The sequence below is a fragment of the Melanotaenia boesemani genome, chromosome 7 (assembly GCF_017639745.1).
Source record: "Melanotaenia boesemani isolate fMelBoe1 chromosome 7, fMelBoe1.pri, whole genome shotgun sequence".
Classification (NCBI taxonomy): Eukaryota; Metazoa; Chordata; class Actinopteri; order Atheriniformes; family Melanotaeniidae; genus Melanotaenia; species Melanotaenia boesemani.
The window spans coordinates 20,783,248-20,806,880 of record NC_055688.1 but is presented as its reverse complement, the minus strand read 5'-3'; the positions used below and the strand labels follow the sequence as shown (position 1 = coordinate 20,806,880).

Sequence of the window (23,633 nt, the reverse complement as noted above, 5' to 3'; positions counted from 1 at the left end):
GTTCAATATTTTATAAAAATCTAGACCTTAAAAGAGGTCTCATTTATGCCCCCATTTTCCTGGTTAGTCCCCCTGCCTTGGCCACCCATTAAAACTTTTCTAGACACGCCCCCTACATAACTGAAATATAAATCTTTTCTACCACCTGTCAGCTTCTTTGTTAGAGAAGAGTTCTGACAAAAACAATACTTTGGGGTAAATTTGTGCCATTGTGAAGCATGAATTGCTAGTTTCCTCAACTGCTGAACAATAAACACAACAAGAGAAACAATACTAGTGACAGAAAAACCGATCAGCTCACCAAGGACAGCCGGTCATGGAACAACAGGAAAGTGAGAAGGAAAGGTGGAGGCACCTTGCTGCTCAGTTTATGCAAAACTTAGAGACATTTTTTTTCTCTTTGTTTTGTTCTTTTTATACTCAAATTTATCCAGAGCCAGCTGGCTGATCTTGTTCCCTCTCCATGTCCTACCATCATGCTTTAAAAGTGTTAATGCAATTAAATTAGTAAGCGCTGTTAACGTGTTATTTTTGACAGCCTTAATGTTTTGATTTCAAAATCGTATCCTGGTTCTTGGAATCTGTGGTTACAAATTTAAGATCTGATGGCCACTTAAGTTGTAATCCGTGAAATCTTTTCTAAAATCTAGGCCTTTAAAAAAAATTTAAAAAATTAAGAATAAAATTTCTCATTTATGCAACCTTTTTCCAGATGAGTGCCCCTGCCTGGCCCCCTCATCAAAACTTTTCTAGACCCCTGCATATAAATCCTTTCCATCACCTGTCAACCATCTGGTTAAACTTCGTTTCCACCAACGGGTGCGGGTCAGGACGGTTAGGGTGTAGATATGGTTTGTACACTCTAACCTTGTTGCGTTTCCACAGCCAACTATAACCTTACTTGAGAGGCGGAGTATCAGCCGGATAGCGATAGATTCCTCAGCTACATAACAGCATGACGGAGATTTAATCAACAAACAGAAAATATTGCTCTAGACAAGGAGCCTTTCCTGCTTTGTTTTTATGCCAGGTCACACATGAAGTTTTTCCTCAACCAATCAATGAATTGCAGTGTGTGAAACTCCACCCTTTCAAGTCGGTTAGATTGGTACCCCAACAGAAGGGTTCCAACAAAGTAGGATAGGTCGGGTTGGATATTAGGGTACCCTTCTCAGTTTTTGCGTGTCTAAACACAAAAAGAAATGCGTCCCAACTCACACCCGTCTGTGGAAACGGGCATTTAAAGAGAAGGGTCCTGCTCTTATTTAAATACTTATTTATATTTTTTTTTTTTACAAATACAAATCTTTTTACAACCATGCAAATTATTTTCTATAAATTCACAAACTTGAATTGCTCAGGCAGATTTTTTTTACAGGGTGACAAAACTTGATTTACAAATACCAACATTCATTTACAGCTTTAAAATCTTTATAGCTTTATATTGAGCCTATGAATGTGCTTCACATTTTACTAACTGTCAGTATTATTGAAAAAAAATTGACCTCATGAAGTCTAATAGGATGGGGCCTATAATCTGCCAATTTATTTAAAATATGGGGACCCTCAAACCCTCAGGAACATTTGTTGACATTGGTCAAAGAATTTGATGAAATTGAGAAGGCAATTTTTCATTGAGGTTCAATGTGTGTTCTTTATAATTGGGTGTTCCACATATGTGTTACATGATTTTGGTTAGTTTCAATTTCCTATTAAATATTTCCTTTGCACTTTGGTGTTATTCTTTTAATGTGCTATACAAATAAACTGGCTTTGCCTTGACTTTTTGGTTGCATGAAGTAAAATTATTTGAGTGAGTCACTTTGGTCTCTTCGTGTATGAGAGGCCCATTGCCCTCATTAGAAAAAACTTATTTCCATACAGAAATGCAGATGTGGCATGATACATTATATTCTGAGAAACCTGTAGTGTTGATTTGTTAATTGTAAAACAACATAGTAAAAAGAAGTTGCTTACTTTGATTACTTAAAAAGTGTAAATACTCCATGAATGACCTTTCCGATTAATAGTAGTTGCTTCAAATATTGATGTTGCACTTCTGGCTTATTATGTGACACTTATGATTGTTTTTATTTTAATGTCTTCTAGTAATTTGATGGTTTACAAGAGACAGCAGTGACACCATTTTCCACCTTTTTTTTCTACTTCCACTTCACTTTTAAATGCTAGTATTTCTGAAGTTTCTTATATTCTTTTTTTGATGTCACAGTTGCTTGGGTTGGCTGCATCTATCACACATCTATCACAACTATTCTGTAGTTTGTCGACCACCACCATCACTGGTAATTGATCCATCCCAGTATATTAGTCTGGATTTGGAACACCCACAGAATCTTTGTTCCTTTTAAGGTATTTTGCTTTTTGTAGGACAGAGCATGCCTACCCCTTCCCGTGGGCAAATGAGTTCTTATGTTATATAATTGTGATTTCAATATTGACCAAAAATAATTGTAATGATGATTATTTTCCATAATTGAGTGATCTGACCCTTTTTCCCTCTCCTTTTTCTCCCTTAAGAATGAGTTTGTGACAGCGACCTACAAATACTTCTTTTGCATAGTATTTGTGTGGTGCAAATTCTCTTCTATTGGACTTACTTTTGATGTAGATTTTGATATGAAAGATGATAGCTGTTTGAGATTTTCTTCTCAATCAAGCATCAAAGGTTTGCGTATTGTTTAATTATCCTGTTATTATTAGTCTCATCAACTATTATTAATGCATACATCATAATGTCAAGGAAAAATCAATATATTGTGCAGCCACTGTTAACATTGTATAAATGATTCAAATTAGAGATGCAAATATGACAGAGGGAAAAATGTATGTCTAGCTTAAAGTAGATCAAAGTACTTTGGAAGTATTAAGAATTTTAATATTATACAAAAGAGACCTTAAAAATGAATATTCAGATGGTGGTACTTGTTTAGCTTAACTTGTGTTTTGCCAACAACAGCTTAATGTAGTTTAGCAACACAGATCTTGTTTGTTATAGACAAGCTTAATTTTTTTTACGCTTATCTTTTTAGCAGGATCAAAAACTTGTCATAGTGGTAATCCACAAAGTCAAGGGATGTAAATTATTCAGTCTAGTTTATTCATAAAGCAGGATTTCCGCTACATGTAAATGATGGTGATGCACTACAACAGCAAAATAAAATACACCATGCCTTCAGAATTATGATTTTTATTTTATTATTATTTTTTTTTAAGTGTTTAATTGTATATAAATTGTTAAATGTATAAATTGATCCATATACACATAAAGTTTATATTTGCGCACATTTAATGACCATAATAAGAATGAAATTGTACTCAGGAAATATGACACTTTGGCAAATAACTTTATTTGAAAAAATTAATGATTCTCAACTTCCTGTCCAGTTTTACTGCGGCTCACTCGAGTGGTGGCAAAGAGGTAATACAGCGGAGTAAGAGTCACATACTCCATGAAAAGTGAGAACTTATTGAGGCCACAAGACAAAAAGAAGACCAATTCATCCTTAGCCCAGAGCTTGTCAGTGTCTTTAAATGCCAAATTTGATGTTTGTACTTTCTCAGCACCTCAATCAGATGTTCCTTAAATAAGTCTCATAAAAAGGCTAGTGGGGTAGAGAATAGTGGAGGCAAAACAGGTGGCAGGAGAGAACAGCAGAGAAGCTGTGGCCGACTTTCTGTACAGTAGAACCAGCAAAGCTCTTCAGAATCAGATGTACTTTATAAATCCCAGAGTGGGAAACTTCAGTGTTGAAGCAGCATTATAAAATTAAAGAGAGACACAAAAGGCTAAAATTAAAATGCAAATATATATATCTATATATATAGATATATATATCGCTCTCTATATATATTTATATATACAGGACACACTTAACAGATATCCAGGTCAAAAATAGAAAAAATAAGAGATCTAAAAGAAATTTATCCCGAGATGCAAAGGTGGCCAACAGGCAGGACATGATTCAAACCGCTTATGGTTTGTGTTTACACACTTATTAATAAATATTTTTAGTTCACGTCAATACCAAATATATTTGGATGTGTCTACAGTATATATTAGCGAGTGAAAGCAACATACAGGTCTGTACTAAAGAGTATACAACAACTTATACTGGCAGCACGCACATTCATTCAAATATAGTTCGTGGTCCCAGAGATTAGCTGCTACATATGCAGATTGTGTCACCTTCTAATCTTCCAGAGATTTCCCTCAGTAGTTAGCTTGAAAATCTCTGCAAATGCTGCAGACATTTGCTTTCTCACATACCACTCCTCCAGAACTAGATTGCTGTACATGTGTAAGAATGGCTCTAATAATTAGAAGTTGTGCATCTAAAATTGTTTCCTATCTGTTGAATTAAAGAATAGTAGCACCAGGGAGCTTTAAGTAGGGTTTGTCAACATTGCTCTGTTTCCTTTCTGAATTGGCCTTTTATGTGACACTATATTAGAGAGATGACATTTATGTGCCGACAAGCAAATGTAATTTTCCACATTATGGTTTGTTGTCATATTCCTAATGGATTATATGTTTAATTTTTCCAGTAGAGAAAGGGGCATGCTGTTTTGATTTTTTTTTCCTGTTCTAGTGCAATTACTACTAATTGCATAACTTATTGCCAGTAATTTCCTGAGAATATGAAGAATATGAGGACTTAGGAGGATTTCACTATCAAACTTAGTTTGTCAGCGTTTTCTTATGATTTCATGGATTTTAACTTATTCATTGTGGTGATGTAAAGTGAATGTGATTTGTAATGGGCTAAAACGTGGAAATACTTATATATATATATATATATACATATATATATAATACTTATATATATTTTGTATATGTACGTATGTTTATAGTATGTATAAATTGTAGTATTAATTGTAGTGTTTTGTCAGCTGAGATTATTGCTTTCCATGGCTGTGGTAACAGTGCTTTTTATTAGCAGTGGAGAACTCAGACATCTGAGGACTTATTTAGAAACGTCCAGTCAATATCACAGGGCTGACTATCGTTTTTCTCTTTGTCAGCAGTTCTGTAATGCTGAATACACAGCAACAAGAAGGAAAGAAACGAATAACAGATACTAGAGCTCGTAGAGCTTATTCATGTCCTCACAATTTCCTTCCTGTCTGACCTTGTATTTCCAACCCGCAATTTTCATGTCAATAGTTTTAATAAAAAAAATTAAAAAAAAGTAGCTTCTGGATATTGCAACCAGATGGACTTTATTCATGCTGTTCAGTGCACCAATGACTGTCCTACATTTATTAAATTGATTACTGTATAGCAGGATTGAACATGAAGGGGGAGGAGGGCCACTTATGTCTGATGTCTAGCTTAATTGTTATGTAGCTTCAAATCTGTCAGATCTCTCTAGAACTGGCATTCCTTTGGCAAACATTAAATGCAGAAAAAAAAACATCCAGTTCTGCTATTATTTAATATGAATGAATGAATGAATGAAAAATACTTTATTAATCCCAAAGGGAAATTCAATATTGTAGTAGTAGTAATTTTTTAGTAAAACAATCACATTAATTAATTAAGGGCTTTGTTCTTCAGCCTGATAGCTGCTGGAAGGAAGGATCTTCTGTATCTCTCTGTCTTGCATCGGACTTGAACAAGCCTCCCACTGAACACACTCTGTTGTTTCGTCACGGCGTTGTGTAGAGGGTGTGAAGGATCTTCCATTATCTTCGTCAGCTTGTACAGAATTCTTCTTCGGAAGAAACGGTTTGAATCGCCACCGTTTTCCTCTCTGCCTCGCTCCTGCCCTGCATCCTCTTCTCTTTCTTTTCAACTGAAGTGTTGTTTCACTGATAATCTCGAGTTTGGAGAGTTTTATCAGTTGATCCCGATGGTAAACAAGTCTCGTTGCCATGGAGACTCACAATAACAAGTCTTGCAAAAAAGAAAAAATATTCAGAAAAATCTCCCGTATAGCACAGCCTCTGACCAGCGCGAAAAAATCTACCCGAACAGACACAGATTGACAGCTGATGTCTTAAAAAAGACGGCTATATTGCAAAAAATCACAAGTTAAAAACAGAGCTACTACAATTGCTGCTGCCACCTAGCGGCGCATTCTAGAATCATCATATGCCTGGTTTCTCAGGCAAAACATGGTGAGAATGCAGTTCTCTGTGTGTAAACTGTAGGTGTCTTTTTGTTTTCAGCTGCAGCAGCACAGGCACAAGCCGAGGAGCGGCGTAATTTGGCTGGGAACAGTCCAGGACCTACAACCAACACACCAGCTAAACCTCAGGGGTGTAAGCCAGGTAAATGACACCACACTGACACATAAACCAACAAAGCACTTTCATCTGTTTGTTTTCAGAATCTTAACAGTTTGATGCAATGCAGTCCACTTCCACCATCCTCTGAATGTTAACCTGCCGTGAACTTACTGTAGGTTAACCGTAGTTACCATCTCATTACTCTAACAGCTGACAAAGCTCATTAATGACAGTCACATGCACACATCTGCTCGCCTTATTCAAAGCCTTTGTAACACTGTGTTGCCTTGTAATCCACTGTGAAGTTCTCTGTATTGCAGCACATGCTTACCTTTTCAACACATACACACACATACATGTGTATGTTTGCAGTCATTGATGGGGCTTCACTTAGAGTAGACGACCGACTGCGAGTGGCAAAAGAGAGAAGAGAAGAAGCAGAGAGGCAACAGGGTAAGATGTTGATTAAAGAAATCTTCACCAAAAAAAGAGCCACAATAAATAGTCTGTTAATATGATTTTTTTTAACAAAAAACAAATAACTACTTAATTTTTATAATTGTATAAAAATAAACTTTTGTTGTATCCATGTTGATCATATCTAAAAATGTGCAGACCTAATATTGGGGCTTTTTGTTTGTTTGTGTATTTATTTATTTAGACAAAATAGTTGTCAATTTATAATATATAATTGCTACATTAATAAATAAACTAAGTTGATAGTTTATTTTTAAATAAACTATTAATTTAGTTTATTAATAAATTATTTTTAAATAAACTATTAATTTAGTTTATTAATAAATTATTAATTTTAATAAAAATCTATCAACTAATTTTATAAATAAATAAACTAAGTTGATAGTTACAGTCTTGGGTCAGAACAAGTTTTTGCTGTATTATAGACTTAATAACGGGATTTTACCACACAAATAAGAGGACAATTTATTAATAATTGACTGTTTTCCGTAACGTCATCTGTGTCCAAAGTCGGTCCTCGAGGGCAGCTGTTCTGCAGGTCTTGGATGTTTCGTGCTGCAGCACACCAGAATCAGACTAATGGGTCAACAGCCCTGGGGTACACTTAACAACAAGCTATTGAGGAGAATCGTTTAATTTGAATCAGGTGTGTTGGAGCAGGGAAACCTCTAAAACCTGCAGGATTGCAACCTTTGAGGACCAGAGCTGGACACCTACGTGCAGTCTTTCATACAATCAAATACTGTATATGTGATCAGCTTTACGAGAGTCTCAGATCATGGAGCGGGAGCGGAAGGCCAAGCTAGCTGTGGAGCGGCAGATGGAAGAGCGCCAAAGAAAGGTTGAGGAACAGCGAAAGAAGGAAGAACAGAAACGACTGGCTGTGGAGGAGAAAAGGAAGCAGAAGATGGAAGAAGAAAAGGTAACTGCTTCACAGACTGAGCAGTGTTTACTGCCGAGATGTTAAAATTGAAAGTATTTAACTTACTTAAAAAGGTTCAAATTGTAGGTTCAAATTTTCTAATCATTTAAACCAGAAAGGGGCATAGAAGCAGAGGTATCTCGTTAAAAAAACAAAACGTGACGACATGCTCTGTCAACTTCTCTTTTAAAGATGAATTCTTTTTCGCTTCAAATGACTTGCATTTTTTCTTCCTCTGCCCTCGTTACGCTGCAGGAGCACTATGAGGCAGTGATGAGGCGGACATTAGAGCGTAGTCAGCGAGTGGAGCACAGGCAGAAAAGATGGTCATGGGGAGGACTGGCTGCAGACCAAGATGGACAAGCAGGTAGAGGTCCTTGTGTTTTCAGTGTTTACTTTCACTTTTGCCATCAATGTGCTTGACACGTTAACAAGCCACTTGAAATCCAACTTAGACTCCTCGCCTTTTTAAAACAAGACATGAAGGTGGTCAGGATGCTTTACCCTCCACCACAGCTGGGGTTGAGTCCATGAAAACCTATTTCATGATCAAAACCTCGTTTTTACCTGTTGGCTAATAAAAGTGATTCAGATTGACACTGATACTCAATCTGACATAGTTATTTGAGAAATATGCAAAATTTTCTTTGTTATTTAGAAAAAGGAAGAATTCACAACAAAATCTGCCTCATGTTACTCAGCAATTTCTGCAGTAGGAGTCAAGTAAAGGTTATGGCTTTGAGCCAGGTTTCATGTGCCCCAACTTCTTGTGTTTTTTTTATTTTTTAACTCCCGCCTGAGAGCTGTCTTTTTCCACAGGGGATTCTGATGCCAGCGTATCATCACCAGTAACTATAGTTGTCTCCCCTGCCTCACCAGAAAAGCCACCAAGGAGTGGACAAGGTTTTGTTTGTAAATATTTTGTTCACCAACCTAGGGACACAGCATGGACTGGCACTGGCAACATAGGAAGGGTTTCTCTCTTTCCTTTCTACCAACACCCCACTTTTTCCTCACCCCACCTGCGTTCTAACTGGCAGTTTTTCACTAACATTTTTTCTAGTTGTATGTGACATTGGCTCTGAAAGGCCTTTTCGTTAGGTTGTTAGTTGTTGGCTTATCTCCACTTATTCTGTTGAGTAAGGCTGGGCAAAAAAAAAAACAAAAACCAAACAAAACAAAAAAGAAATAGATCAATACACCTTACCATTCAACATAACTTTCTAATTTACTGTTTATCAATTGATGTGAATTTATTCAAAGCAAATTAATCCAATATCATATATAAATTATGTATTTTATTTTTTTATACATGTTTTCTTTTCCGGTGACAACAGTGATCCTTCATCTAGCTTGGCTTAACAATGGTCGGCGAGATAGTCGAACATACACACTATTTAAAGGTTGCTTCTGTCCATCCAAAATCAGTTTCTCTCACTGAGAAAATGCCACATTCAACTTTTTTTCACTCACCACTGGATTACATTAAAATGTAAACTATGTAGGATTTACCTCTAACGTTAGTGACTAGTGCTAAGACCGTGGGCTCTGCCATGTTCAGTAAACACAATGTTTTAAAAATGACAAGATGTATTGGAGCAGGGAAACACTGAAAACCTGCAGGACACTGGCACAGGAGGTCAGGATTTGGTGAGCCCTGCCCTACATGGTGTTTTCCATGACAAGGGATGTCACAATTACTTAAATAATTTAGTTAATTTCAGAAATAAACACCACAATTAATTCATTGGAAAGATCCATTTTTATTGTCACTTTCCAAAAAAAGATTGTTTGAACCATGTCGGTAGATCTACGCAACTTCCGCAGCAAACGAAAACAAATTTAAGCATTGGCGTGTTGCAGCTTGTGTTGCTTTGTTTTTATTCCATGTGATATACAGGAGAGGCATGCTTAAGTGAGAAAGTAGAAGAAGAGTTATTACCTTAAAAAACAGATTAAGTCCCACTTGTGTGTTTGCCTATTGGAATAATAAAACAAGTTGTCATTATGGAGGACGGCTCGCCAGCCTGTCAAGCATGGCATAAAAAGTTGCAGAGAAAGGAGGAAATGCTTTTAAAAGAAATGTTCAACAGCATTTATAAAATGTAGTTTACAAAAAGAAGCCCCTCAAGTCCAGTTTGAGTTCCTCGAGAGCCACTGTAGGTTTTCAGTGTGTCCCTTCTTCAACACACCAGACTCAAATTCAATGAATCCAACAGCCTGTGAAGTTCTGCACAATGTCTCATTAATTTGAGTCATGTTTTTTGGAGCGGAGATATATCAAAAACCTTCAGGATTGGAACTGGACACCCCGGTACCTTTTCCATCTGTTTTCTCTGACAGAAATCCAGAGTTAATATAATTGTTTACAGAGCAGAGGGGATTTTGTTGGAATGGGACTTTTGATTACTTTAATTTGCCTCAATATTATTTTGTCATGTTGCCATCAAAAGAAGGAAAATAAATTAAACTTAAATACCTAGAAGGGATGTTTATGTTGATTTTCACATTTATAGTGTTAGAAAATGAGTGTTTAATAATTGGAATAATTGTTGGAATACCTGGATTTATTTACTGACAATAATTTTACCAAGAAAATCTATAATTGTGACATCCCTAACCGACTGTACCCCATTTTGCTGAAAAGTTTTAGTTTTAGAATAAATTTGTAAAAAAAAAAATCCAAATGCTTTTAAACCACTTCTTAATTATTTTCCATTTAAGTTATGTAGCTGACATCTGATTCTACTGACATTAGGTAATATTGCCCAGCCCTACTGTCATGCACCTCAAGGCTACATGGGTGACTTGGCATGGAAGGCCATTCAGTTGCCATTTAACAAAGGACTACTGTTGTATTTGGCATGAACAATGTAGTGTTGTTGATGCTTCTCTCTTTGAAGTGGTTACACTTAAACATCTGCTGTTTGCCGACAACAAACATTTTTGTATTGTGTATGAAATTTACATTCAGTTAGATTTTATTTGTATCAGTGGGCTCATGAGAAAATTATATTAATATGTAATAACTATTAACTGTTAAAATGTAAGTGATATTTATATATTTAGGTGTATTTATAAAGCCCTTAATGAAAAAACGTGTTAAACGTTTAACCTAAGAGGAATTAGAATTTAGCAGAACCTTGCGCTCCTTTGTCTGCACCCAGAATCCCTCCCCAGTCAGCTAGCTTCAAACCCGCTTCCCTTGTTTGTCTTCCTCCTCCCTCTTAGTTGATAAGCGCTCCACTTCCACCACGAACCTGAAACAGCTACCCGATTCTGGCATCAGCAAACGCTTATCCTCCTCCTCCGCCACCCTCATGAAATCACCTGACAAAAGTAAGTCTCCTCTCCTCCCTCCCTGTTTCCTTCGTTCCCTCTCCTCTAGTATTCCTGCTAACCACTGTACATTTGACTGCTGCTTCATAACTCCACACAGGATATACAGTCGATTAATCAACCATGTAAATACAGTGACTTCCAAAAGTATTCATCCTCGTGTTTTTTTTTCCATTAAAATCTGTTTAGTTGATTTTTGTTTCTGAAAACAGCAATGTGTGCATGTGTATTCACCCCCACTGTGGCCCACATAGTGTCCCTATGGACAGAGCTTTTCAGCTCCTTCAGGGTTACCTTTGGTCTCTTTGTTGCCCTCCCTGGTGAATTTCTGGTGGACAGATCTCATTAGGCAGCTTTGCTGGGGTGTCATATCTTTCCATTTTATAAACACTGATTTAATGGGACTCCATGAACCCAACACTCATTTGAACTTCTCCACAACTTTGTCCCTGACCTGTTCGGAGACCTCCCCGGTCAATATTGTTTTTGCTTGATTGGTTGTGCCTTTTGATTAGTGATATTGCAGAGTCTGTGCCCCCTAAGTGCAAGTATATATAAACTTAGGTCATCTGACACTTGGACTGCACACTGGTGGACCTAATTTAAATAATTATGTGACTTCAGAAGGTAAATGATAGCACCAGCTTATATTTAGGGGATTTAAAACAAAAAGGGTTCATGCTTCTGCATGCACCACTTTTTGTTCTTATGCTTGATTTTATTTGTTTATTTCACAAATTTGAGTTTACCACTTTGGACTATTTTTGTAGATTTTGTACTGAAAATTGTCAACATTCATTTCATTAATACAGTTATAACGCAAAAAATATTTTTATATTGAATAGAAAAATTAGATATTTTTGCAAGCCACTGTAAATGTTCTTTTTTTTGTAATTATTAATGCGCGCGATCTTCCATGTGATCAGCAGTAGATGAGCTGGACTAAAGCAACTTTGCCTGCCATTTCTAAGCCTAGAGCAAGATTAGGCAAGTTCGGGCCTCGACAGCTGCAGTCCTGCAGGTTTAGACGTTTTCCTGTTTCAACACACCTGATTCAAACAAATGAGTCACTGAGCAGAACTTGATAATCTGTTGGATCTATTTAATTTGAATCAGGTGTGTAAGAGCAGTGAAACATCTAAAACCTGCAGGACTGCAGCTGTCAAGGATTGAACTTGCCTATCCCTGGCCCAGAGTAAACTATTACCTCTCTCCTCTTTCATATTGAAGGATTTAACACACTCATTGGTGCACAGACAGAAGGTAAAAGCGCTTTAGCATCTGTCTCTGATTCCAGAGAAAATAAAGATGGCTGTAGAAGGTGGCCAACTTGTAGAAAGTAAAATTAGAGGAATGGTGTATAATTTGTTCAAAGAAGTTCAAATTCATCTTTGCTACGGTTACTTTTTCTTCTTTCAAATAACTTGAATGTTCTTCGCTTCTTGTTTTTTTTTTCTTACTTATGAAGCATCTTTGAATGTAAAACTACATTTTCTGAGATTGTTTTTCTATCCATCAGTTAGTCTTCTGTAATTGTGTCACTGGATGTGATGTTTTACCATTGTCTCTCAGGTGTTAAACCAAGGAGTTCATCTTGTAACCGGTTGCAAAGCAATGGCAATTCGGCTCAGGCCAGTAAGGAAGACGACAAAAAACTACAGGTGGAACAGACAGGTGCAGAAGATCCCCCTCTTATTCCCACTAAATGTTGTTGTAACAGCTGGTGTAAGTTTGTTTACAATACACCATTTATCAGAGCAATACTACTTTGACAGCCTCATTACAAGCTAGCTTGCTATTTGGTTTTTGGTATGAATGCTGGCAGCTGTTAAGATTGATTTTAAGGTAGAAAATTCTGGTTTAGGGGGAACAATGTGGCGTGATCAGATGACAAAGTTGAAAAGCTTGTCTGGTTATTTAGGCATCATCTCTTAAACTGGGGCATCAGTTGCTGTCAGCCCTAACCTGGTGACTCGCATATGGCTAAATGAAGTCCACATGACTTAGAAAGTTTCTTTCTCGGGGGTTTCTTTTTGACTCCTAGTTCCTGCTATAACTCCACTCTTATGTCTATAGGCCGTTCTGTGAAGAAGAGAAGTTCCTCCCTCTCGCGAGTAAGTGTGGGCAAAGCGCAGACCCCTGCCAAGCCTGATAAGGGGACAACGGATGATCAAGGTGGCTAGGATGTATAATCGGCATGCTTTTCTCAGGCCTCCCTCTTTGAATAACAAGCATGTGGCTATGATGGCTTGCTCGCTCTAAACACACTTTTAAGTTTTAAACCATACTCTGCTGCAAAGGTCTTTTTGGGAAAATTGACATTTATCTCAGCTCAGTGCTATGAACCTCAAGTCGTCCCCCCCACTTCAAAGTGGTGGGTTGCTGCAAATTATTTTTTTTTTCTCTCTCTCTCCCTACTTTAAGTTCTCCTTCATCTCCTTCATCCAGTCATCTCACTGGATGCTTAATTATCTCTCTGGCTGGATGCAAATGTTTTCTGTCACTGTGATTTGCTGGAAATACTGTGATCGTACCATGAATTCTTTAACCTCCCTTCTATCTTAACCCACAAGATGTTGTGCTGCACTGTTTCACTCTAACAACTGATTTTGTTTGAACCTTTTTGTTTTCTTCTCAAGTAACAACACAGGAATGGTTTGTTGTGTGTTCTGTCTGCTCTAACAGAGTTTATTGTTCTGTTATCTCAAAGTGTTGATTGTTTTCTCATTCCAAGATGACGTCAAAGATGGATTTAGGTTGCTCATGCTTCAGTGTGGTGTGTGTCAGTGCCATCCCTCCATAGCAGCCAGAGAAAGCACAGATATGACCCCAGCAACTCATTGCAGTCTGTGTGTTGCTATTAACCACAAATGCTTTTGTTTGTCAGCTACATTAACCCTTATGTACCAGTGAAAATTGAAAAATGTTTCTGTCTTGTACAAGTGTTTGTTTTGTGTGATTAACCTTAACCGTTATACAACACAGCTCCTATTACAGACAATGAATAAGCACTTAGACCTAAAATGAAAAAAGGTCATCAGGCCTCAACTCACAACTATAGTTTTACCCCATGCTAACAACTGAGTCTTACCTGAGTGGCATGCAGCAAGCCATGCTGCCATGCTTCACAGTAGGACTCAGCAGTTAACAAAAATGAAAACTGTCAGCAACAGATGGTCCTCTCAGTGAGGGTTTCCAAAGGGAAGTGAGAATCTGCCATGTTCTTTGAAGAGCTACCATTTAGAGACATGTGGCAAAATCACCCCCCAACAATTAAACTCCTAGTTTTTTTTTTTTGTTTTGTTTGTTTTTTTTTTTTTTACCATATTTTACCCCTGTAGCAACAGCAGCCTAATTGGAAACTTTCACTTCCTCCATTTCATTGGAAGCCATAGCTCTTTGTTTCTGCTGTGAAATCACTGGTTACTGTAACTAGAATAGCTGTGGATTAGCTTCTTATTTGGATTATTTATGTTTACTTAATTCTTTGACTTGACCATTATGCGGACATTGTGCAGCAGAAACTAAAGACCTCCTGCATGGTCACAGTCACTCCATCACTCAGTTTTTGGTCTCCTCACACAATAATATTCCTCTACTTTCTTTCAAGTTAATTAATGTTTTTTTTCCTCCATCAGCATACCTTTCTCTGCCTCGAGGAGCCATTGATTGGACCTCATTGTCTACTTTGATTTCTGCTTTAACTGATCTTCAGTTACCAGACAATCTGTCTCAGCAGTCTTTCATGGTGTCTCTTTTCTGTCTTTTATTGATTACACATGTTTTATTGAATATCATTGAAAACTAAAAGGATAAAGACAGTTGATAAGGAAACCATGTAAGATTACGAGAACATAACCTTTGGTGCTGTAATGTTGATTCTCCTGTTAAATCACATGGTGATCTTTCTTTTCATTTCGTTCCCCATTCTTATCCACTCTTTCTCTCTTGGCCTTTTCTCCTCTGCTCTTTTTCGGCATTTTTATTTTTTTGGCCGTGTAGCTCGCAGGCCACCGGCCACTTCTGTGGATGGAGGAGTCCTTAGTCGACTGCTCACCCCCACGCAGGCCTCACTAGCTAGGAGCAAGAGCGCCGCCATCCTGTCCGCTGAAGGAACAGATGCTCCAGGTAACCTCCGCTTAGGAGACCCTGACAGAGGATGGATGGCTAGATGGACCCTTGTTCTACCCACCTTTTTTTTTTTTTTGTGAAACTCAGCATAGTCACAGTAATACTTCTCTAGATGAATTCATTGCATTGCCCTGCTGTAGACCATCATGCTTTTAGAACAATAAATTTGCTTTAGGACAATTTCTTGTTACCTTGGTTGAAGGGGAATTACAAAAATCTGTTTTCAGCCCCCCTGTGTCTTAAAGCTACTGTTGTTGTGATCAGCTGTTTGTTGTGTGTGTACAGTAATTTGAGTAAATTACACTCATGTGAGAGAGTAGTGAGAAAAATTGACATACACATGGGTCCAGCTCACATGCAATCTCACATCTGACACAATTGGCTGTTTGTTGAGCTGAGCCGTACAGCAGACTTGGCCATGAGCATTTCTCTCTATCTGAGAAGCCTCATGGTCCATGCTGGGAGATTTACTCTAAGCTACTTACTTATTGGTTCTTATTACGTTGGAATGAGACTATTCCATGCTTTTCCATGTGTTAGGCCAATAGGCACTTGGAAGTCACATTAATCACACTAAGTGCTGACGTTATGAAGTCATATATGCTTAAACCATTTGTGTGGTATATTTTATTTCTTAGAAGATTTGCCTACTTGATATTTCATGTTTTTTTTTATCTTGTTGATGTAAATGATATATGCTGCATAAGAACAGTTAAAGGATTCCTTGCATTATATTGGTCCTAGCATTTACAGCTTGTAGTTAATTATACACATGCAGACTTCTTTTGGCTTACTATCTATTTGAATGGTAGAGAGAAGCATTGATTCCCTTCAAAGTTTCATTGAACTGGCAGTGTTGGTTTTAAGTTCGGTCATTACAAAGCCATTAGCAGCTATAGATCCTCTAAGTATAGCCCTAGTAGAAACATGACTCATCCACATTAACAGCAGCAGTGGTATCCCATGACTGAGTACGTTTCATAGTCACCGCTGCTACTCAGTATGGAGCCAGGATGAGCTACAGAACACATGTGTGACCACGCTGTGGCTGGAAGCATTCTCCAGGTTTTAGGATTATGATGCTTAATCCCTCAATCTGACACAGCAAGCCAATGGTCAACACCATTTCCTCTCTTATCTAAGTACAGGATGCATGTCAAAGTAATTTACCGCCACTGCCATCGGTTTGATTAGTTTAGATCTATTGGTGCTGCTTTCATACAGCTGAATTGGAAGTTCTATATCTGAAACCACATCAAATGGCATGTTTTCTGTCTGATATGGAGCAGCTACACATCTATTGCAGGATGTACAAAAAAGACACACACGCATATTTTGTAGTGACTTCTAAAAAACAAGAAGTGACACATTGTGTGTTTAGTGTACTAATAAATCTATGTAATATGTGTGTTCAGTGTTAGTTTGTTTCTTTCACGTTGTGCGATGGTTTCACGTCGTGTGTGCTGTGGTGCTTGGTGTACAGATTTATGTTGTGTCCAGAAACTTTGGCAGATGCAGGGTGTTTTGGGTTTTTGCTCATGTTTCCAGTAATTTCCAGCCTAGTCAAAGCTTAAGACAGCAAGCTACCTCCTCCATAAAGTGCTATATCTAACAAATTGCTATTTGTGTGCTCTTTTTTTTTTTTTTTTTACACAAACTCTATCCTGCATTTCTGTCAACTATCATCTGGCCCCACCCCCCACCATCTTTTTCTTTTTTCTTCATTTTCTCACTTTGCTCTCTGCTGCTTTGCTGCCCAACTTGGTCGCTTCTCACACCTCCCATTGGTTGTGCTCCCCTGGTCCTGCGATGACTGTGTCCTTTACCAGAGTGTCACCTGTGTCCTCGTTCAGCCTCTGCCAGCCCCCTGCACCCACCACGTGGACCCGTGCGCAGCCGCAGCATTGACCGTCAGAAGAGCGGCATGACCACATCTATTTCAGCCGACGGAGCCCTCGACCCTTCCCTGGTGAGGCTCCTTCTCTACACTGTTGTTACTAATGCCTCTAGTTCTTGATGTTTACAAAATTACATACAAGTGTAAGAAGTTTAAACAGCTTATTATATTTTATTTATTTAGAATAATAATACCATTGTATTAGTTCAAATGCATGTGTCAGTAGGTCTGTTTGTATTTACTAATGGATGTAAACCAGATGCAGGGCTTCAGATGGCAGATTTAATGAAAATTGTATTCATTTAAAGGAAAATGTGTGTACAACTGAGATCACATTCAGAGGCAGCATGTTACTGGATATGCTTTGGAAATAATGTAGGGATCATCAAGAATGTTTTTGAAAAAACCTTTGATGTGAAATCAAACAACCAGTAAGTGATTATTTGCTATAATATAATTGTGTAATAATTACAAAATCAACTTTTAATCTTCTTTTAACTTTAACTTTCTGTGTCAAAGAGTCATTAAATCTGACTTTTACAGAAATTGTCTAAATATCAGGATGGAGTTTATCATACATACATTGATGTTTACTTCGGGAAAACAGGTGCATTCTGTCCAACGTGGAGATGACATGGCACAGAAAAATAAGCATAGTGCACCACGAACTGATTTATATGTACATATTTCACTACATTTGCCTTTCAAAGTACTTCTGCAGAATGCTAGCCATAGGGAAATGTCTCTCCACTGCTGTTCTTTGAGCATTACTGGTCACTCATATGTTTACCTTGTTCATACCTTTGTACTTTTGTCTTTCTGTTACTCATAAGTCTGTCTCTGGATTATCGTTTGATGGTCTGTACTGCCTGGCACTCTCATAATTTCTCCATCTTCAACCTCCTCTATGGTTGTGAAGAGCTTCATTGTTACACTGTGAGACAAAGGGATCGACAGTGGCCTGATTACAGGCAGATCAGGCCATGCAAAGCAGACCCCACCTAGACCCTTGAGCCTAAGCCTTTGACTTTTCTCACAAAAGCCTTTAACTTTCTCTCTGTTACTGTTTTCTCTCTTCTACATCTATATAATTAGTGTGGAGATAATGGAAATCTCAGAATATGGGCTAAATTTGGTCTTTGGGTCAGCTGAGTCATGCTGTGTTGAACTTTGCACTTCTGCAAGTGTGTCACAGTATAGTAGGAGCTATGTGCCACTTCAGCAACTAAAAAATTATCATCTACTATATATGAGTGAAATACCAAGAGATACAACAGAAAGAGCCAATTTCTAGTACTAGCTGTTGTCTACAACCATCCATAATTGATCTAAAAGATTTCAATTTACAGCAATAAATTGTTCTCCTCTTCAAGTTGAAAAGTCAACATTAAAGAGTTTAAAATCTTAAAATGCCATCGACCCACTATTTAGCAACTAGCTGCATCCTTGTCAGTGTACTAAATTACCTGAAAAGTAGAAAACCTATGTTTTTCTTCACAAAAAGCCACATTGATTCGTTTTCTGCTCTCACCTATTCTGAATTAACGTTGCTGGTTCTTGTTTTCACTTTTTGTTAAGGTTATTCGTGTACAATAGTTTTTTTTCTTGGATTTCATAATGGATATTATCTATCAATTCTCAAAGCCATCCACAACCACTAATCTCTTCACTTTCTTCTTCATCATCCTCTGAACAGTATTCCTCTGGACCTCCTTTTATGACAATAGTATGGTATAGAATGACCTACTGTGTAAACGGATAAATAGAAATGGTTTATTCGAAGCTCAGTAATAACAAGTGCTGAGTGACGTTGCAGTTGAGTTTTGCTTTACACAGTCACACGCTAGCAATCAGATGTAAACAAACAAACAATATGAATGATTAATGTTGCACCCCATTAAACTGTGCAGCCACCTTTTTATTGTCCTACTTCCCTTTACTTTAAAGATTATAGTAATCAAATTGTGTCTCTGACAGTTTCTCGCAAAACATAGTTTGTACTTGTCTTTTAGAATGAATACATTTCTGGAAATAGTTTGGTTTTGAAACAACCTTCAAGTCCTTCTTATGCGTTTTTACATGAAACACTTTTTACTACAGAAAGACAAGCCGTTAACACCCCCTGGGGGTCAGCGTCCCCCCTCCCCATCCAGTACTCTGGGACGCAACCGCTCACCATCTCCAGCTCCGAATCCAGCTCCGAAGAGGACCCCATCCCCAGCAGCAGCCAAGTAAAACTTTACACAGCCTTGATTACTGAGTACTTTGTTTTTAGCTGTTATAGTTGCTTGTTTCCGTTTAATCTCATTACAAACCAAAAATCCAAAAATGAACGTGTCTTTTTGCAGGCAAAATCCCAAGCTGCGTCCATCCTCACCAGGTGCAATGAAACAACGTCCCCCATCCCCCCAGCCAACATCAGCTAAGCCCCCTCCCATCCAGAAGCAATCTCTCACTCCAACAGGACCCCCAACCTTACGAAAGAGAGACTCTAAATCCAAGGATCTATGTCCTGTTCAAGCTGTGGCTTCACAATCCTCTGATACCAGCAAGACCAAAGAGAAAGATGGTGAGCCAGTGAACAATGATAAGAATGCCCAAGGTATAAATTTATTAGGTGTTGTGACTAAACTCACTCTGTCAGCTGACAGTACCAATATTTACCCATGCTGACTATCAGGCAGCCAGGATGTTTGCCCTGGTGATTCCAGACAGGTTGTTAATTTTAGCTATTGAGTTGACCCAGCCAAATAAGTTATAATCGTATACATATTTAATACATAAATACCATGAACAATTTTAGTTATGTCGGTCCCGACTTGTACTTCCACAAGAAGTTAAAGTTATACTTTTCTTTTCTGGTATTTTACTGCAGCACGTCTTGTTCCAGTTAATTTCTCATGCATAATAGTTTGCCCTTTAATCTTTTGCAAGTAAAATTGTGCTTCGACACAAAAGCAGCTTGCTACTCCTTCTCCCTGTAGCCACAGTTCACACACCTGTTCCATTTACACTAAATGAATGGAGTGTAAACAGAAGTAAAAAGAGAAACTGTTTCTTTAAATCCAGTGAAAGAAATTCAAGAGGGAGTGTTTGTTAAACAAATTAATTTTGCAAAAAAGCTTCTGTGGTTCATCAGACTATTGCAGCTGAAAGAAGAAATGAAGCGCAGTATTATAAACAGTGTTTTATGTTTTTTCCTTTTGATGTGATCGTGGTATAATAGTCCAAGAAGCAGTTAGGTTTATAGAGAATAAATTACATTTATTTTGTCTAAATAAATGTCCACCAACAAAAAGAAGTATGTGTGAATGTTGCACACTGACGTGGCAACAGCTTTGGCTGCTATAAATCCCAGTGGAGCAGAAGACCTACTAAGCTGCTGGAGTCACATCCTGTTAAGAGATCTGGATTTGTTTGTTTCTGCCACCCTCTGGATAAAAATGTGCACTGCAAGTCTAGTCATTGCATATATCTATATCACCACTCAAGATGAAAAGGTTCTTTATATTTCACAGTACAAGAAAGCCGCTTATTTAATTCTGAGCCAGACTTTCTTGTAATCTTTTGAAGCAGTCTTGGGGAATAGTTTTCAAGGGTTTTGAGAATCTTTCTGTATTTCTTAGTAAATTGAGACTTGACACTGACTTGTGAATCAATTAAGCAGGACAAAACTTCTCACTCAAGGGATGAATAGCTGTTGTTTCTAGACATAAGACAACTTAAGCTATTATTTTAAAATTATATCTTTATTTCTTCTAATTTCTTAAGTTGGATCTGTGAAAAAGGTAAAAGATAATAGTTTGACAAACATGAAATAGCATATTTGCATTAGCAAGGACAATTCAAAAAGAACTATTAACCCAAAACGAGGCATATCTCAGCTTGGTGTACAGTGTGTCTTAAAATAAGCGTCTGTACCTTCAGTTGATCTCCCTGCTGTTCAGTGAAGCCTCATCAGAAATGGTCTCAATGGAATGGTGACCATCAAGAAGTGGGGAAGGGGATGCTGAGGTATAGCAAATAACAATAGAAATCAGTGGCAGTAGGGCCTGTGGAGTCAGGAAACTCCCTCCAGAGTCCAGACCTCAACATCATTGAAGCAGAGATAGACAATCTTGACACGCAATAGAACAAAAAGCAGCCAACACCCAAAAAAGAACAGAATAGTACTAATATGCCAAATATACTGAAGTACAAAAGGTTATATGCTGACATATTGAGTACATCACCTGATCCTGTCTTCTGAAAGTAGTGTAAATACATTCTTTCAAAGAGCACAGAGATGATCATGTGCAAGTTATACAACTCTGTGTCAGCCCATTTTCTTCTCCATTTTCTTGTTTTTCAAGAGATTTGTGGTGAATCTTTCTCTTCCACTTATCTTCTCTGTCATCACTGTTCAGTAAAGGGTCAGATGTTTGTGCCTTCTGATCATCATCTCATCGAAAATTAGACGACATGACAGCAGAAAGTGCTAAACTTAACTTCTACGCTTGCTTTTCCATCTGTCAGACCCGAAAGCCGCGACAGGTACTAACTCTGCTGCTGAGGCGGCCAAAATCCTGGCAGAAAACCGTAGACTGATGAGAGAGCAGAAGGAGCGAGAGGAGCAGCTTAGGATACAAAGGGAGGAAGAGGAGAGGTAAGGCTTTTGGAGCCTCTTTTCTCCCATAAAGAATTATCATTTTCACTTTTCTTACTCGTTTTATTGTGTATGATCTGTTTTGTCAACACTGCTGCTGTAATTATTTCCCAGGAAATTGTAGTTTGTGAGAAGTAACATGGTACATACATTTTTGGGGTACAAGTTTGTCAAGTTCATTAGAAAACATGACATGGATTTATTTATAAGTATGTAACCACATCTTTTTGTGATTATTATTTTTTTTTATCTCAGGCTGAGAAAAGAAGAAGAGAAGCGTCTAGCTGAGGAGGCTCGACTAAAACGCTTGGAAGAGGAGAAAATGCTTGCAGAACAGAGAAAAATTAAAGAGGAGGAAGAGGCTCGCCTGGCAGAGGAGGAACGAGTGAGGCTGGCAGAAGAAGAAGCACAAAAGCAGGCTGAACTCCAGAAGGAACGGGAGGAGGCTGAAGCCAAGGCCCAGGAAGAGGCAGAAAAAGTCCGTCAGGAGAGAGACCGCCTTATGCAGCAGAACCAGCAAGAACGTATGGAGAGGAAAAAGGTATAATGGGTGACACTGTGCTGTCCTATTATATAAATGTTACATTATTTATGAGAAATAAAAAAGATAAAATATCACTGTATTTATTTGCATTTATGTTTTCTTCATAAATGCTGACTATTGTTAGAGAAATTATTTGAATATCTTAATGAAATACCTTAATAGGAATTTTTTTTTTTAAATTGTACATTGTCTTTGTTATTTTAGAGAATTGAAGAAATAATGAAAAGAACTAGAAAAGGAGACCAAAATGACTTTAAGGTAAGCCCCTATTCAATCAGCCCATATTAAATGTCCAAAAATGTTTTGGGGATTGTTGAGTGACCTTTTCATGATGTGTCCTGTGTAGCGAGATGATGATAAATGTACACTGGAGGATGAAGATGAGGCTGTGGACCAGATAGACTGTGAAACCAAAAGTAAGTGTTCAAAGTTGTCACTTCTATTTTACCTTCATATTTATTTTGGATTCAGATCCGTGTCAACTTTAAGTGATACTTGACATGTTAGACCATATCATTTCTTTTTTTTTTAACAAAACTAAACTGAAATAGAGGAACTGAGTAAAAAAGTACACCATTGCTACTTCTGGACCCCCATGCAGAACCTGAGTCAACCTCTGTACAAGTATTCTAGCATTAAATGTGAGGCCATCTGTTGTGCAGCAGGAGCAGACCTACAACAGATTGACTTGAAAAAGAAAAAGATAAAGGTGTACAGTGGTCCACTCAGAGTCCAGACCACAACCTGACTGAAATGCTGTGGCAGGACTTTAGGAGAGCTGAGCCTAAAAATGCCTGCAAACATCAAGGAACTGAAGCAATGTTGTAATTAAAAGCGATATACTACATAACATCATACAGAGAACAGTTATCTTAGGTTGTTGTTGCTGAAGGTTTCTCACACTGCTTCTGTATTTCGTCTTATCTGTTTAATAAAAAACACTCAGTTATATGACATGTTCACCTGTGTTATTTACCTCATTTTGTCTTAATACCTAAAACTTGGAAATTAAAAGAGGCTGGACTTTCTTTTTCATGTGACTACATGGCTTTTTTTTATATGAAAGTACATTTATCTCTTTCTTGTAGTAACCCATACAGAAAACATTGCCAAGGAGGCTGACAAAGATGACCTGTGCTCTGATGATCTTGTGATGAGCCCAGAAAATCCATCAGACTGCATAAATGGAAAATCAGAGACAGAAGACAAAGAGAATAACAGCACAAGCACAGATGAGACTCAGGCAGTCAGGTATGACCTTGGAGAAATCATCTTAGTTTTTGGAAAATGTCTTACACTAGTGTGCTCCAGATTAATGCATAAATATGAAATCTTCCTGTAGATCAAAAGAATTTTCTTTTGATCCACACTGAAACACCCTCTGACACAGATTTATATGTAAAATCCCACATACATAAGCAACTCT

The 23,633-nt window shown here is 37.8% G+C and overlaps 1 protein-coding gene across 13 annotated transcripts in view; it reads left to right on the top strand.

The window, feature by feature from the left end:
* Positions 1 to 23,633, top strand: part of map7d3 (MAP7 domain containing 3) — a 33,399-nt gene that overhangs the window by 8,065 nt on the left and 1,701 nt on the right. Inside the window, exons 2-18 of one of the 13 annotated variants that reach the window (XM_041989635.1) lie at positions 6,193 to 6,294; positions 6,625 to 6,705; positions 7,488 to 7,651; positions 7,907 to 8,018; positions 8,471 to 8,554; positions 10,883 to 10,990; positions 12,563 to 12,664; positions 13,067 to 13,165; positions 14,993 to 15,118; positions 16,975 to 17,090; positions 19,119 to 19,249; positions 19,367 to 19,587; positions 21,534 to 21,663; positions 21,919 to 22,204; positions 22,412 to 22,465; positions 22,554 to 22,623; positions 23,296 to 23,458. In XM_041989635.1, the coding sequence (XP_041845569.1) occupies positions 6,193 to 6,294; positions 6,625 to 6,705; positions 7,488 to 7,651; positions 7,907 to 8,018; positions 8,471 to 8,554; positions 10,883 to 10,990; positions 12,563 to 12,664; positions 13,067 to 13,165; positions 14,993 to 15,118; positions 16,975 to 17,090; positions 19,119 to 19,249; positions 19,367 to 19,587; positions 21,534 to 21,663; positions 21,919 to 22,204; positions 22,412 to 22,465; positions 22,554 to 22,623; positions 23,296 to 23,458 (2,149 nt within the window). Of the gene's footprint in view, positions 1 to 6,192; positions 6,295 to 6,624; positions 6,706 to 7,487; positions 7,652 to 7,906; positions 8,019 to 8,470; positions 8,555 to 10,882; positions 10,991 to 12,562; positions 12,665 to 13,066; positions 13,166 to 14,992; positions 15,119 to 16,950; positions 17,091 to 19,118; positions 19,250 to 19,366; positions 19,588 to 21,533; positions 21,664 to 21,918; positions 22,205 to 22,411; positions 22,466 to 22,553; positions 22,624 to 23,295; positions 23,459 to 23,633 lie in introns of all 13 variants that reach the window. The other 12 variants (XM_041989634.1, XM_041989633.1, XM_041989636.1 and 9 more) reach the window with 12 other exon arrangements.